Genomic DNA, 15,986 nt, shown 5'->3' on the forward strand with positions numbered 1-15,986 from the left:
GCCGCTGGTTAATTGGCGCGCTCAGATTGAGTGACAACGGTCGGTCGCGGTCTCTGGGTAGAGTCCAGCCGCGTCCAGGGAATAGCCCCAGTATTGACCGCATAGGAACCGCTCAATACGCCACTGTACGCCGGCCTATTGACACACACAAGGCCTATCCATCACGGAGTAAAAGTACTGCGGTATATCAAGTTGTAGTAGTGCAGTGACTTCCCAGCGTGCGCAGAGTACTGACATGTGTGAACTCTAATTGACTATTTTGAAAGCCGTGACCCGCTGCATTCTCGGCCCTACGTGATCCACGTCATGCTGGGCGGCCATTTTGCCCGGTTCCTGGGAAAGAAGGTGAGAGCGGGGTCAAAGGAGTGTGAAAAAAATAAATATTATGGATTATTTTAAGAACATCAGGCAAAGCACAATCAAAGAGTTAAAATAAAATGTTAAATCAAAATGAATTTAATTTAATTTCCTGTCCACCTCTACTTTCCACAGATCAGACCTGTAATTGGATCTGGTGATGCTACCCTTTTGTCTCCATGGAGATAGATAAGTTTAGTGACATTCAGTGGAACATCCCAGGCAACGCAATAAAATCTACAAGCATATGATGGAACTTCAACCAGAAAAGTTATATGGTGTGACAAAAATAGTCACCTTCCAGTCAGCGTTTGTCGTAGTAGTAAACCATAGCCACAGTTGTCTTGGGACAGACGGGGTGAGATGTGGCTGTAATTGAAAAGAAATTGGAAAAGTTGAAAAATATAGTATATTCAGGATTAGAGCAGGTTAGAGTGGACATGGAATGGTTGGATCTCTTTCCGTGCGTTTCAGTTGTGCCGAATAAGAAATACTAATGACATGCATGAGCTACCTGAAGTGTATTTAATACATTAGTACTTTATAATAATACCTTAATTAGCCATGAACAAAGACTTAGTTCTTAACAAACAAGTAATTTATTAAGAATGATTCAGCTTAGTAACTAAAATATTGGTTCGGGCTATAGGGTATATGAATGAAGCAGTTACTAAGCCTCAATCATTTTCAACATTTCAACATCATTCAACTATTTGTTCATTATGAATTAAGTCTTAGTTCATGCTTCATTGACATGAATAAGCAGAGTTATTATAAGGTGTTATCAATACATTTTACATTTAATTTACTTGCTGTGCTATTACTATTTATTTCGTATTTCGGATATTTTAAGTCCAAAGAGAAATGAATAAACCACAAAAGACATGGCGACTGAAAGTGGGTAGTTTATTTCCAGCTCATAACACCCATTTCTGTTGTGTCCTCAGGCAAAACACTCAAACTGCAATTGTCTTTAAAGTAACCAACACACTAAACTGTGGTGTTTGGATAGTGTAATCTACGGTTCCTGGTCGTTTTTGGAGAAATTAGGTTTGTGGTGAAAAACAGTCAAAAAAGTGTTTAGTGCCCACTGCAATTTCAAGTGGTATGTGATGTCACACAGGACTGCCCTGATTACAGCCAGGTGTCTCTGATTCCTAACACCTGGCTGCAGGGGCAGAATTTGCAGTGTGGATATCTAGACCGATCACACTGTTCCTCATATGTCCAGACTCCTCCCCCCTCAAACTCCTCTTTAATCCTCCAGACCCAGCCCCTCACTCTCCCCTTTAGTCCTCCAGACCCCACCCCTCACTCTCCCCTTTAGTCCTCCAGACCCAGCCCCTCACTCTCCCCTTTAGTCCTCCAGACCCCGCCCCTCACTCTCCCCTTTAGTCCTCCAGACCCCACCCCTCACTCTCCCCTTTAGTCCTCCAGACCCAGCCCCTCACTCTCCCCTTTAGTCCTCCAGACCCCGCCCCTCACTCTGCCCTTTAGTCCTCCAGACCCCACCCCTCACTCTGCCCTTTAGTCCTCCAGACCCCGCCCCTCACTCTGCCCTTTAGTCCTCCAGACCCCGCCCCTCGCTCTCCCCTTTAGTCCTCCAGACCCAGCCCCTCGCTCTCCCCTTTAGTCCTCCAGACCCAGCCCCTCACTCTGCCCTTTAGTCCTCCAGACCCCGCCCCTCACTCTGCCCTTTAGTCCTCCAGACCCCGCCCCTCACTCTCCCCTTTAGTCCTCCAGACCCCACCCCTCACTCTCCCCTTTAGTCCTCCAGACCCCGCCCCTCACTCTGCCCTTTAGTCCTCCAGACCCCGCCCCTCGCTCTCCCCTTTAGTCCTCCAGACCCAGCCCCTCACTCTCCCCTTTAGTCCTCCAGGCACTGCCAGTTTAGCAGCTCTATTTGAAATGTGGTTGTAGGAGGAGTTTAGATGTTTAGTCCCTCTGTAAGAAAGTGTTTACATGACAGGTTACTTAAAATCAAAATCTATATGGATGTTAAAGCAGTTAGAGTAGAAAGATAAGTCATTTCTCCCATATTACACACACATATTACATTGCATACTGTACCTACTTTCCCTTGTTCATTGTCTGCCAGGCGCTGCACCCTTACATACAGCGGGCTCTTGACGATGAAGATGATAAAATCCACCGCTCTCAGGATCTCCACGCAGCTCTAAGTGGGCGATCTATCACGAAGTTATGTAAGCACGCACGCGCCGAGGTGACGATGATGTGGGAGATAAGGGAGCCGCCGGAGGTTCAGGTGCCAGGGCGACAGGCGCTGACAGCCGCGAGAGAGCTAGATTGCAGAGCGTAGATATGTCCCATGCGTGCTGTCAGAATACGGGGGAGTATGGGTAGATGTTACATCAAAATTGGGATTAAAGGGACTGTGCCTGATTTTTTCCCCATATGTCTCTGAGCAAAATTCATCTTTCCTAGTATAGATATATTGTAGCTCTTGAAGTCAAAATAAGTCAGCTGTGTACTGTCTGAATCTAATTAGGAGGCATATTATTGTCTGATAATCAGGAAGTGTGCATTAGCATGTTAGTTGTGCTTAGGTTTACCGCTCTGGACTCTGAAAAGTACTTATCGCTGTAAATTATTAGAATGCTCTGAGTGCATAAAATAAGAATTAACTTTGCCTTAAAAACTTAGTTAATTTTAAAAGGTTTTGAAGTGGTCCAGTGTCAGGTACAATGGCTTTAAACTGGGACTATCCTGGAGCTAAACCAGGACTAAACCACAATGTGAACAGGACCAAACAAACTCTGCATCAAGACTAAACTGGGCTCAAACCAGGATGAAGAGAGCTGAGAGTCCTTTTACTGGGTTTAATAGAGTTTGTGGCACAATAGTAAAGCCCGGCGCATATGCAGTGGTCTAGTTTGGCCCTGGTGTGATCTCTGTTTACTCCTTATGTAGACTTGGTTTGGCCATGTTCTGGTTTAGTCTCAGTTTGGTCCAGGTTTTGGTGTGGTCTATGTATGAAAGCACCCATAGTCCTGATGCAGTCCTGGTTTAGTCCTAGTCTTGTCCAGGTTTAGTTTAAGGTTTAATACCAGTTTTCAGTCCCTATTTTGATCTGAATGCAGCATTTATTTTTGTGTCATTTAAATGTGTTTGTGAGCCTATGGGTGTTTCCCGTAGATGGAGAATGATGGCCCCTGTTTGGTCATTCTGCCCCAGGGCAACTGTGGTCTATAAGATCACTCTACCGAAAAATGTATATGTCAAATTATAATTCCAAAAATGTTCAGTGTTCTGTTAATATGTAAACAGCACAAAGTAAACAAGATCTAAACCAAGACTAAATCAGGACTAAGATGGAAGTAAACTCTGGCTAAACTTGGACCAGACTGATACTAAATCAGGACTTACTAAACCAACAAAAAACATCATCACTACTTCGATTACGACTACTTCTACAACTATTACTACTACAACGGCAACTACTACTACTACAACTAAATTTCTTACTGTATGACTTCTGTCCTCTTAGGACTACTGCAGATGCTACTGCTACTACTATGATATGTATGTTAAAGCTAATTCTGGCATTATGTAAAAGTTGAGTCTGCCCCACTGAGTCTGAGTCTGCTACAAATATTAGTACTAACTTCTACAACTACTACTACACTACTACTAATACTACTTCTATTATTATTCACCTCCATATTTCAAAATGTCCTGTTTTGCGATGCCCAACTACTACCTCTACTACTACTACTACTACTACTACTACTACTACTACTACTACTACTACTACTACTACTACTAAAATCTGAATTTATGACTTTTATCCTCCTACCACTACTTCAAGTTCTAATACTCTAATACTATTGTCAAAGCTAATTGCACAATACTACCTCTGGCCCAATTGCTCCTCCTACTCCTATTTCTACCGCTACTACTACTCTACTACTACTACTACTACTATTGCCCTTTATATTTCATAACTTCATCTAAGAGTCTTATTTGGGGTGAGTATGGGATGAGTACTACTACTACTACTACTACTGCTGCTACTACTACTACTACTACTACTACTACTACTACTACTACTACTACTACTACTACTATTACTGCTACTACTAGTCACTCCTATCTCCTGCTCCAAATACCCGTTTGTTGAAGTGTATGAGTATAGTACAGTACAGTAAAGTGATTGATAGCATATTTCATTAGCCCATATTGTTCCCATCATATTCTGTGTGTGTGGTTGGACTGATACAGGCCGTCGGGAATTCAGAGCACACTCATTTGCTGCATTATTTATAACACGACTTTATAAAATATGAATGAAACATGATAAATGAGCTTCACATAACTACTGTTTAGGAATATTTAAGTGAGAATCTGTGTGCATCTCGCCAATGAAACTACTACACATTGCATCAGGTTTGCAAAGTTGTTTTGTGTCATGCTTTTGTGTATGTGTGAAAAATTGCTATACAGAAGCATGGGTGATGTAGGCTTGTGGGCTGAGCCTTGGACAGAATCTCACACCCAAACTCGTACATACGCACTCACACACACATATGTAGCTGCTGTCTGTAACTTCATTAATCTCATGAGATAAACTTCTTTCAACTCTCTGCCTGGTCTTGAATCTCTTCCTTCTGATTACAGCATGCAATCTATCTTGAGATACTTTAGTTGGAATAAAAAATAAATAAAATAAAATAAAATAAATAAATAAGTAAATAAGTAAATAAGTAAATAAATAAATAAATAAATAAATAAATAAATTATTATTATTATTATTTAACTACCCTACTAATAACTACTGCCCCATTTACTATTCAGAACAAGTTAACATAACATATGATAATGTAACAATGAGGTGTTGCCAAAGGAATTCACAAATGACAGATTAGATAAGCTCTTGTTGTTTCTATACTTGCTTTTGAAATAGTTAATTACTTTGTGTTATATGGAGATCTTAAAGTACTGTAGCCATGGCAACTTATTTTGTGGAATTTGATTAAATAAATGTGCAGTGTACATCTGTTTTTTTTTCTTCTTTTTTTTCCTTTAAAATTGTTCTATTAGCATGGTTTTGGTATTTATTTGGTACTTTTTGGAGTATCAGATGACAGCATTTCACATTCTGCGCTGGTAGGTAACATATACATTTATCATAAACTATATCCTTGCATAGTTTATGTTACTGTGTGCACATTTTGTACAATGTTCAATGCGGGCAATCCATTTTACCTCACTACCACTGAAGTGCATTACTAGAAATATTTGAAAATGTCACCACAGCTGCCCTGGAGTAGACTCCCAGTTTGTGCCATCGGCCCCTCCAACCATCGCCAACACTCACCAACCACATTCACACCTCCCTAATCCTTGCACGTATTCCTCCTGCATTAATACACATTTTGTTTAGTTTGGCCCTGCAGGACTCTGGTAGCTCCTCTCTCTCTTCAGGTGTCGCCAAAAAGACAAAACACAACATTTCAGGTCAACAATAAGAGTCAGTTATTATCTCTTTGGTGGGTTATTTGTTTTTATAACAGTCCTGTTAAAATTACTTTTGACAAATGTATCCTTATTATATTTGATTTCCGTGCACCCAATAATACCTAGGCTTATTCTTCCTCTCCATAAAGTGTGACGGCGTTTGTGGTTTTACTGACATGAGTTAGTCAGTTAATAATATCAAACACTGCAGCCATTGTTTTAGACTCAACGTTGCCAGTAAAGAGGATGTGCTAGTGTTAAATCGGGCAGTGCAGAGGGGCTGGGATAGAAGTATTTGCAGCACCTGTCCACATTTGTTGAGTGTTATAAATGATACTTCTATTAATGTAAACATCACTTTTTTGCATCCTCAATAAAATTTCAGGTTATGTGTATGGGATGTTTCAGGTTTGAGCCCTGCCCCCTCATGCTCTCTGCTCGGCTTAATAAATCTATAATTGTACTGCTGGCTCCAATAAAGGAGGAAATATTTATTACTTTTCTTCCATATTCATATTTTGTGTTAAAACCATATTAGAAAGTGTTAATTTGAGGACTAAACCAAGTCTAAATCAGGCTGAAACCAAATTTAAATCAGGCTGAAACCAAGTGTGAATGGAGCCTTGTGTAACTTTACAGGGGCCCCAGTGGTTCACATTTTTACTTTAAATTATTTCATACAGCCTGGCACATTTAGGTTCAAAGGGCTTCTATTGTTAATGATATCAGGATTTCAGATTGAGGGCAGGGGCCTGTACCTCTTTGGAAGAAGAGAAAGAAATATCCAATATCCAGGCCTGGAGCTGGGAATATATACTTTTTTTCTTTCCTTTCTTTTTTCTTTTTTTTTTTATTTTTATTTATTTTTTTAGGAATTTGTTACTCAAACTTGTCATATTGAACTTTTAACTGATAACAATAGGCCATCACATTTTTAACCTGTTTTCTTTTTCTTTTTTTCCTTTTTTTTTAATATATTTTTTTTGTGGAGATAAACAAGCTCAAAACAGCTGCATTCTGTCAGTTCAGTTTTTGTTTTTTTTGGGGTTTTTTCCCACTTCAGATATGCACCCTAGAATGGGATACAGGGCCTTAGTCACTTAGTCAAATAATCAGTTGATGGAGTCGTAGCCGTCCAATATTTGTATTAGTCGACTTATCATTGTACTTAGATAATAAGGATTTATATGGAACAACAGCAGAAAGAACAAAATGAGCTAGCTGAAGATTTGAGAGTGAGTCAGTACTTTTTACTCTTTGAATCTGCATCAACTCCTGTGCAATTTTTAAGTGCTTTTTGAGTCATAGACATAAAAAACTTATATGAGCTTTTGCTAACCAAGGTTTTCTTTAGTGGACTACAGCCATAGTTATGATGTGTCTAATCTTTGGCATGTTAAATGTATTTACTCTACAACCTTTTTGTTTAATTAATTTGAGCAGTCATATTAAAATTGTATTAATGAATGGTCTATATGTCTCTTGCTACGCGCCTGTTTCAGATTCTTCAGGACTTACACGTCTCCTTCTATAGTTCACAGCACTAACCGTATTTATGTCCAATAAACCAAAACCAGTGTGTTTATTACATCATCAGACTGCTACAGATAATGCGCGAGGAAAGCTCCCTCTCTTTCTCCCCTCTCACGTGCACGCGCAGTCTCTGCTCAACCCGCTCGTGCACGCGCCTGTCACGCCGCTCCACTCATCCTGTAATGGCTGCCACTGCTCATTGTTCACATCCTGCTTTGTCTCCAGCGCCATTTTGACTCGGCTGGACGGGAGGAGGAGAGCTCCCCAGCCCGGGCGCGCACACAGAACTGGCACACGGCTGTAAACCCCAGAATAAACCATCTACAGTGTAGTTTTGGTGCGTTATAATAGTGCGTCGATACTGGGAAATAAAACGTAAATATGCTGTGAAATGTATAAAAAATAATTGGTTATAAAAGCTCTTAAAATCTGGAGTTTGGAGGTTGCTGCAGTAGTGGCCTTGGTATGTTGTTTCAAAATGGCATCTGGGAAATGTCTTGTTGCTGTGCATAATCTGTGCACAAAAATAGTACGTTTTTTGCAGTACGTTTTTTACCTCAAATTGGAAAAATAAAAAATCAATTAATTATTGCATTCCTACTGAATATTCTTACTAATAAAATAAAAATAAAAATAAATAAATAAAATGATTTCACTTGCAACAAATGACAAAATGAACTGGCTAAAAATATATAAAAATTCATCGACATAAATGTGGAATAAACTATCACTGTGCGTAAAATGACCACGCGTCTAAATGCCTTGTGGCTTTAGTTGCAAATTAGTTTACATAAGGAAAAAAATCCTTTCTCAAATATAAATACATAAAATAAATAAATAAATAAACATTATTTTTTGTTTCAGTTATAAATTGACTAAACAAGTAAAATGTGAATTTGTGCGAACCCCATAAGTATGAACACAGTGGTATAATGAAAACGCCGTGGGCCACATCATATGTTTGTGTTTTATTATTATTCTTCTTCCACTATGAAAATATATGTACAATAAATAATTTTGATTTTCACTATTAAAGGATCTGAATAAATAAACTAAGGGGTCGTGAGCAGGTCGTGTCCCGCTCCTCTGCGTAGACGCACTCCGCTGTTCCTGAGTAGTATCCGTAAGCTGCACGTGGACGCTAGACTAGTGGTACAAGTCTAGAAGCAAATTAAGTCTGAAAAGAACGAGAGAATAAATACCTGCGAAAAGAGGACAAATCCACGAGGCGCGGAGCAAAAACAAACTATTCCGACAGTGTTGAACATTCAAAATTATGTTAAAACTAAGAAAAAATAAGAGTAAAAATAGATGAAAATTAGTAAGTTATATTGAATAGAGGAATGTTTCCCAAACTCCTCCTGTCCAGCCTTGTGCGTGTGCTGGGCCGTGCGCGCGGCCGTCAGAAGTTGAGGTGCTGCAGGTCTATGGTGCACAATGTGCGCGTGAACAGGTCAAAGTCCTCCTCCGAGAAGTCTACGGGACTGTCCAGAGAGCTCTGCAACCCGGAAGACAGGCACGCGTCCCCGGACAGAAACGCCAGGTCCGGCAGCAGCGAGGGAGACGACGGGGAGGCCGAGGAGGCAGCGGCGGCTGCGGAGTTTGAGGTGCTGTCTGCGGGCAGGAGAGCGGAGCTGTCCCCGGGCAGCAGAGTCGAGCTGTCCGCGGGATTTTCATTAGCTCCGGGCAGCGGCTGTGGGCGTTCAGCTGCACCCAGGCTTTGACGGCCCTCCTCTGGCGTGGGCTGTGCTTTGTCCGCGCTGTCAGAGGCGTAGGCGGCGGCAGAAGATGGATTGCTGTTCCCGCTCAGCTCCGCATCTGACTCCGCGGTGCCTGCCGCTTCGAGCGGCTGACTGGAATACGGAGAGGAGGCGTCTGCTCCCTCCAGCGGCTCAAAGCCCGCGGCCTCTCCCGCCTCCGGGCCTGTTCCTCCGCCGCTGCCGTCTCTGTGGTGCGTGGTCTGCCGCTTGTGTTTCATGCGTCGGTTCTGGAACCAAACTTTGACCTGGCGCTCCGTGAGGTCCAGTAGAGCCGCGATCTCTACGCGCCGCGGCCGGCACAGATACTTATTAAAGTGAAACTCCTTCTCCAGCTCCAGCAGCTGCGTGTTGGTGTAGGCGGTGCGCAGTCTCCTGGACCCGGCTCCCGCTCCGTCCAGCCCCGCGTGGCCCGGGTCTAAACACAACAGAACACCACACTTTTATCTGAGCTCACTAACTCTCTGCTTAATTCTCAAGTGCCGTGGTTGGTCTGTTATTGAGTGAGCTCCGTGAGCAGTCTGTGCTGTAATAAAGCAGCAGGCCTCACGCGCTCACATTACAGTGAAACATAAATGTATTTGTGCAGAAAAACAAAGCGCAGATAAAGACGGATGACGCTCGTGTCAGAGTGCGTCCTGGAGCATCGCATGCACGCACACATACACATAAGCACACGCACAAGGGCTGAATAAATAAATCAGAGCAGAGGGAGGAAATGTGCAGAGAAATGTGGGAATGTAGTGAGGCGCTGAGTGTCACAAACTAGCGCCCGTTTTTGTGAATGGATCAGAGGCGGCAGCCGCCTGAACAGTGGGAGGGAGTTTAGCATCACCAAAAACACTGTATAACATTATACCAGGATGTTTGGAGCGGTGTACAGGGCTACAGACGCCAGGGCTGGTGCAGTGCGCTCGGGATGGCTCTCCTGACGCATGGCCTGGTCCACCCAACCCCCACTCTTCCATATTTTGTCTTCTCTTTCCTCCCCATTATACTCCCTTCCACCATCCAATATGGCTACCATCTCCAGTTGTGTTATGAATATATAATAGCTGCTGCTGCTGATACCAGAGCCCCCAGCCAAAGGAGCCAGGAACAGACAAATGTGTTCCCAAACCCCTTTACGCACAACCAACAGCGCATTTCACGTTGAATTTAGATGACAATAAATTTGGTTTGTGTGGATTGGGTTATGATATAATTATTAATGATTACTAATGGACGTGGGGGCAGGATGGGAGCAGTGGAGATGAGGGCACGCACTGCAGCACGATTGCAGGGGTGGCAATACGAGCATCACTGCACTAAAGCAGCCCATGGATGTGACAGAGAGACTGCCTAAAAATGAACAGTGCAAGCTCCGGGCGTGGTACCGACCTGTGGGGGAGTCGATGGCCGCCGCAGAGTACCCAGAGGCGGTGGGCGACGGGGAGCATGACGCTGGGGGTATCACGGCTCCTGCGCCATTGGAACCACCACCGCTGCTGCTGCCACCTGGCTTGGGGCACTTCTTGGATGACTTCTTCTCCTTCATCCATGGGAACTCGGCCGGGGTGGCGGTAGCAGTACCCGGGTTGGGGGCCTGTCCGCCGGGGCATTGTCCGGGCTGCTGGTGGTGAAGGCTCTGGAGGCTGGGGAGGCCATTGCCCGCTGCGGTGGTAGTAGAAGTAGTAGTGGTCCTTCGGTTGTGCTGGCTCCTCGCTGGCGGTCGCGGCTGGCTGCCTGTACACGGGCTGAGGCTGGGGATGGTCTGCTCGAAGGGAGGCGGAATTACTGTCGACTCCTTGATTGATGAAGTTTGAAATGACTCCAGGACGGCGGGGAAGGTCGTCAGGCACTCTGCTAGGGACGGCTGGCTGTTGATAAAACCGATCTCTCTCTCAAATTCAAAATTCATAGCTCCCTCACACCGGTTCTCCCACGGACAGCGAGAGCCCCGAACTATCCCTGCCCCAAAATAACAAACAAAACACATCCACGCGCGCAGCCTCCCCCAGCGCGCGCAATAAGGCTTCCCCCCAAAAAACACCCAGAAAAACCGCTTCGTTGCTCTTCACCGCAATGGCGTAATCGGTGGCTATATGTATAATAATTGTGTATATTGGTGATATTACTAGCGTATGGGGACCAGGGAAGGCTAAACTGAACAACTACGGGGAGAAATTGCAACCAATTCCTGGTCATGTGACGCGTAAGAGCCAATGGCAGCGCCCGGGCCTGGTGGATGGATGGTTGGAGGAGAGAGGTCTATGTGGGAAGACGAAGCATCATTATTTTGTGCAGCCAAAGCGCTGGCTCGGTGACACGGTGCCCGCTATTGTTGTGTCGTTCCAGGGGGTAGAAACGTGTGGGGTGCCCTGTGACGGGATGGGAGGCTGCCCGGTCGCCATGTGCGCAGTGTAGGCGGCGGGTTGGGGTAACGAGATGCACCCGGTCTGTTTTTTTGCGCACCGAACAAAAGAGCAACACTCACACGGTTCTGGCTACCGTGATGATGTAATGACGGTTAACATTAGGTGACCGTGGCTACCGTTTACAATATGGCTCCCAAGTGTCAAAGCGATCAAAAGTATCGTGTTGTATATCGTAAAACAATACTTTGGTTAACCCCAGGGTGCAGGAAAGACAGCATAAGTACAGGGCTAGACTTAGTTTTAGTTTGAATTGACTGAGTGAGCAGAAAGCTGATCGTGCGTAAGTGCCATTCCCTGTTTTTTAAAGTGTACAGCTATGGAAAATAATTAGCCATGTATGTTTGAATTAATTAGGAGTAGCAGCAAATATTTATATATAGGTTAGGCAATATAAAAAGTCAATTAGTATGCAGACTTGGGTTAAAATGTACAAAATTGTGATAATTTTACGCAGCAGCCATGTAGAATGTTGAGCTGCTTTCAGGTTAAGAAAGTTGGTGGACCAAGTCACGTGTTGTGTTTAGGAACAGTAACTTCTACTAGTTTAATATGTTTAAATATCTAATAGGACATTTATATTCGCAAATATAGACAAATATAGACAAAAACTATATTTTATGGATTTTGATCTTATGCATACATTTGCTTTTTTAAAATCATTTTTATGATTTTGCTCTTTTTGCAATATTTGTGATTACACCTTTTTAATGCTTGTCATCATTCTGATTTAAGTATATTCTTTTATTTTACCTGAACATTTGCTTGGTTTTCACTGTTATGACTAATTGCTAATAAGTAATAGGAGTCAACAGCTATAAATTACACTGTGTATCACGACAAATGACATGTCTTTAGATTTGCAAAACAGATCGTACATTTTGAAACTATAACTCATTAAACGCCATCTTGTCCAAAATGAAACATTTAGCCTTCTCAGCAGTTTTATGTTTCCTCGCTGCTCCAACCACTATCCCCTTGTTAGCTAACCCGTGAGAGTTTTACGCGCTGTTGCTAGAATGCCTAACCGAGCTTCAACGCCTGTTCCTCGGGTTCACTGCCAGGTCGTTACCCCTTCTGCACTTTAAACTCCACTCCTGTTTCTCAATATAACGCAGAAATAATAATAAGGGACCACAGCACAACAACAAGAAGCGCTATACGGAGGGAGCTGGCCGTGCGAGAGAAAGAGAGGCATTCCGAGCTAGAGTTCACGACTTTCGCGGTGGATATTTTGGGGAGGGCCCGGGTGGGAAGAGAAGGAACGCTGTGATCAATCTTACCCTCCCCGCGTAGAGGCTGACAGCGCTCAGCCCCTTACCCAAAATAACGAGCCCTCGACTCCCCTCGCTATCTCCAACACTCCATAAAGTTCACGCTTAGGACAAAAAACCTTTACGCACAACTCAAACTTAACTGTCGTAACTTTTGGCACTTTTAAACAACACCAAACTTGTCATAACAGATAAGAATTCTGCATTTTTTTTTTTTTTTTTGCAGACGCTCACAGCGCGCAGCCCCTTACTCAAAATAATGACCCCCCTACTCCCCTCGATGTCTCCAACACTCTATAAAGTTCACACTTGGGACGAAAAGCTTTTACGCACAATTTAAACTTAACTATCGTAACTTTTGGAACTTTCAAATCATCTCAGAATCATCAAACTCGTTATAACATATACGATTTGGTATTTTTTGTTGGAGGGGGCTTGACAAAAAAAGCAGAAATTTACGTGGGAGTGAGAGCTTTCTGGTGCAGTGAAAAGGCGCAAAATGTGTGTAGGCCGTAACGTATAAAGCCCCAAAAGTGCGCGCACAAGCTGTTCATTTTGCGCCAAACCGGGACACAGGCTGCAGCACGAAGAAACACTTTTGAACTGAATTGTTGCTCATCTATTGCATCAGAAATGAGGACTATTTTTTGCCTTAATTTAACTTTGCATTTCCATGACACTGCACTGCTGTTGTTGCTAATGAATAGAGTTTGAAAGTTTCAGTATTTTTAATGGATTCATAGCGTTTATTTTTAAGAATGTGGATTTAATTTGTTTTTAAAGCGTCAAGTTGCCAAGTATTTCACGTAAAAGGCATTTATGTAAATAGCTTGACAACTTTACATCTGAAGATTCTTTTCTAGGACTTTCCAGGATATGGGGCCATTGTAATTTCCTATTTTCTGCCTAAACGTGTAAATGCTTACGTATTAAGTCTTATATTTTCTGCCCTTTAGCTAAACTACTTACATTTGAAAGAAATTGTTAAACATTGGAAGGATTGGAATACTCGTTACCATCTTAAACAGTAACTTTTTGCCACTTTTTGGAGGATTATTTCGCCATTACGCACGACGTGCCAACTTAAAGCTGCACTATGTAACATTTCTGCTTGTCATGGAGATGTTATTGCTTTGCCTTCAGTGTTCAGTGTTCCAAAGTATGGCATTAAACGTCCATATCTTGCATTTATTCAAATACAGCTGTTTTTTTTTTTGCTAACAGTACACTGAAAAACATGGCTTCTTACTGTGAGCTGGGCCAACTCTCCACAGATCTGACTTTAACTGGGTCTAGTGGTGTCAGGGGCTTGTCTCCATGGAGATAGCCAATTTAAATGACATACTATGTAACATTCTAGCCAAAGCAAAGCACCTCCTACACGTAAAGTAACGTATTGCACCTTTACGTCCACCAAAAATTATTATGGACTTAATACGTTATGTCCAATATTTTCCCATAAATTCCCATTATTTTCAAAGATACTATTATTTTATACGAGTCACATGGAGTCCCAGTAGTAAATCGTAGCCTGGAGATCTACGTAATTTTGTTTCATTTTTACGCACAAAATCCTGGTATAATATCTTGACCATCTTCTAATAACCAAGTACCTGAACAAGCGTCTATGGACCTCCTCACTCCCTCCCCTACCGCGTACCTCCGCCCGCTTTTACGAGGCAATAAATTAGATCCAATCTGCGCTTATTGGTGTTTTTTATTGTCTGTTAGTCCAGCGGAGATGTAAAAGGGAAGCGCGAGCGTTATTTACGGCGCAATGATTTATGGGAGAAGTTTTTACGCCGCTCTTAAGGGCCCCGGCTGGAGAGAGTGGAGAGTGGAGACACGCGCTGTGCAAAGTATGGCTAAAAACAGAGCCAAAACCACGTGACCCCGCCCATCAGCCCAGAACGTCACGGCGCAGAAGGGCTCGCGGCGCTTTATCAAACATGTAAACACGGGTGAAGTTTGTACGTGAAAGAGTGAGGAAGAGGAGCGTGGGAAAGAGAGAGAGGAGGAGAGGAAGCATATCTAAAGCAGTGATTGTACACAGAAAATAGGTCATTGCATTTTGAACATTTCACATAACTGTATGGAGACTATGTTAAATTTTCAATATTAAAGGTGCACTGTCACTTTTCTGGTCGAGGGTCTCCAAGGAGATATCATTGCTATATCTGGAATGTTCCATAGCATAGGATCAAACTATTCATTCAGTTATACAGGTGTTTTAATTGCCAAAAATACACAAAAACATGCAACTTGGAACGTTATTTCTAGGCAAAGCAATAACATCTCCATGGAGACAAGAAGGTGGCAGAACCTCCACCTGAAATGTGACATAGTACACCTTTAAATCCTATGGACTTTTAAAATCTCAAATAATAATCTCTAAAAGTTAAGGACTGAGATAGACCAAAATCCTTTGAAATTGATAAGCTGTAATAGAAACTGAGCAAAGCGTCAACTGTGCACCTCCTAATGCGAATATTGTGAAATCATAACTGACATTTGGACATTGTTACATCCCATGGTTAATATCGTCTGCATTTTCATATTAAGGATTTTAGATGACTCACATAGAACCAAAATTACAAACTAGAAATCCAAAATGCATTGCACCAAAATTCCACACAACCATAGTTTAGAGTGTGTACGGTCTATTGCCGCCACTCTGTTCAAATCATTCCATTTAAAAAACAAATCTGTTCAGTTTTCTTCAAAAATGCAGCACTGTTTTAAGAAATAAATTATAAACTTTAAATTGACTCAGATTCAGATTAAGGTATTTGGGGATATTTCTTGCAATGTTTGTGGAGCTCTGCATTGATCAGCCTTTTTCACCGCTCTCAACGGGAAGTAGGTCAGGGCTTGTTTACCCGTTGCAATGGCGACCGTCATAGTCACAGCCACGTTATGGCACCCCTGTCCTAACACCACCATCATTACCTGATTTGGCACCTTTTAAATTTAATTTGCTTAAATGTTTTAGATGTGTTCTTTATGTGCTTTTGTGCTCTGTCTGCTGTAGCCACATATATTGCTTATCTATCTATCTATCTATCTATCTATCTATCTATCTATCTATCTATCTATCTATCTATCTATCTATCTATCTAATCTATCTAATCTATCTAATCTATCTAATCTATCTAATCTATCTAATCTATCTA

At 42.5% G+C, this 15,986-nt stretch overlaps 1 protein-coding gene across 1 annotated transcript in view; it reads right to left on the reverse strand.

Annotated features, from left to right (window-relative positions):
• Positions 1-8,322: 8,322 nt before the first annotated feature.
• LOC117374516 (homeobox protein Hox-B3a) overlaps positions 8,323-15,986 on the reverse strand; it is a 92,113-nt gene continuing 84,449 nt past the window's right edge. The window contains exons 1-2 of the mRNA XM_033970661.2: positions 10,506-11,805; positions 8,323-9,543 (exon numbers count right to left, since the gene is read on the reverse strand). Coding sequence (XP_033826552.1) covers positions 8,771-9,543; positions 10,506-11,103 — 1,371 coding nt within the window. The 5' untranslated portion in view covers positions 11,104-11,805 and the 3' untranslated portion in view covers positions 8,323-8,770. Of the gene's footprint in view, positions 9,544-10,505 lie in introns of the transcript that reaches the window.

The sequence above is a fragment of the Periophthalmus magnuspinnatus genome, chromosome 8 (genome assembly GCF_009829125.3).
Source record: "Periophthalmus magnuspinnatus isolate fPerMag1 chromosome 8, fPerMag1.2.pri, whole genome shotgun sequence".
NCBI classification, from domain to species: domain Eukaryota; kingdom Metazoa; phylum Chordata; class Actinopteri; order Gobiiformes; family Gobiidae; genus Periophthalmus; species Periophthalmus magnuspinnatus.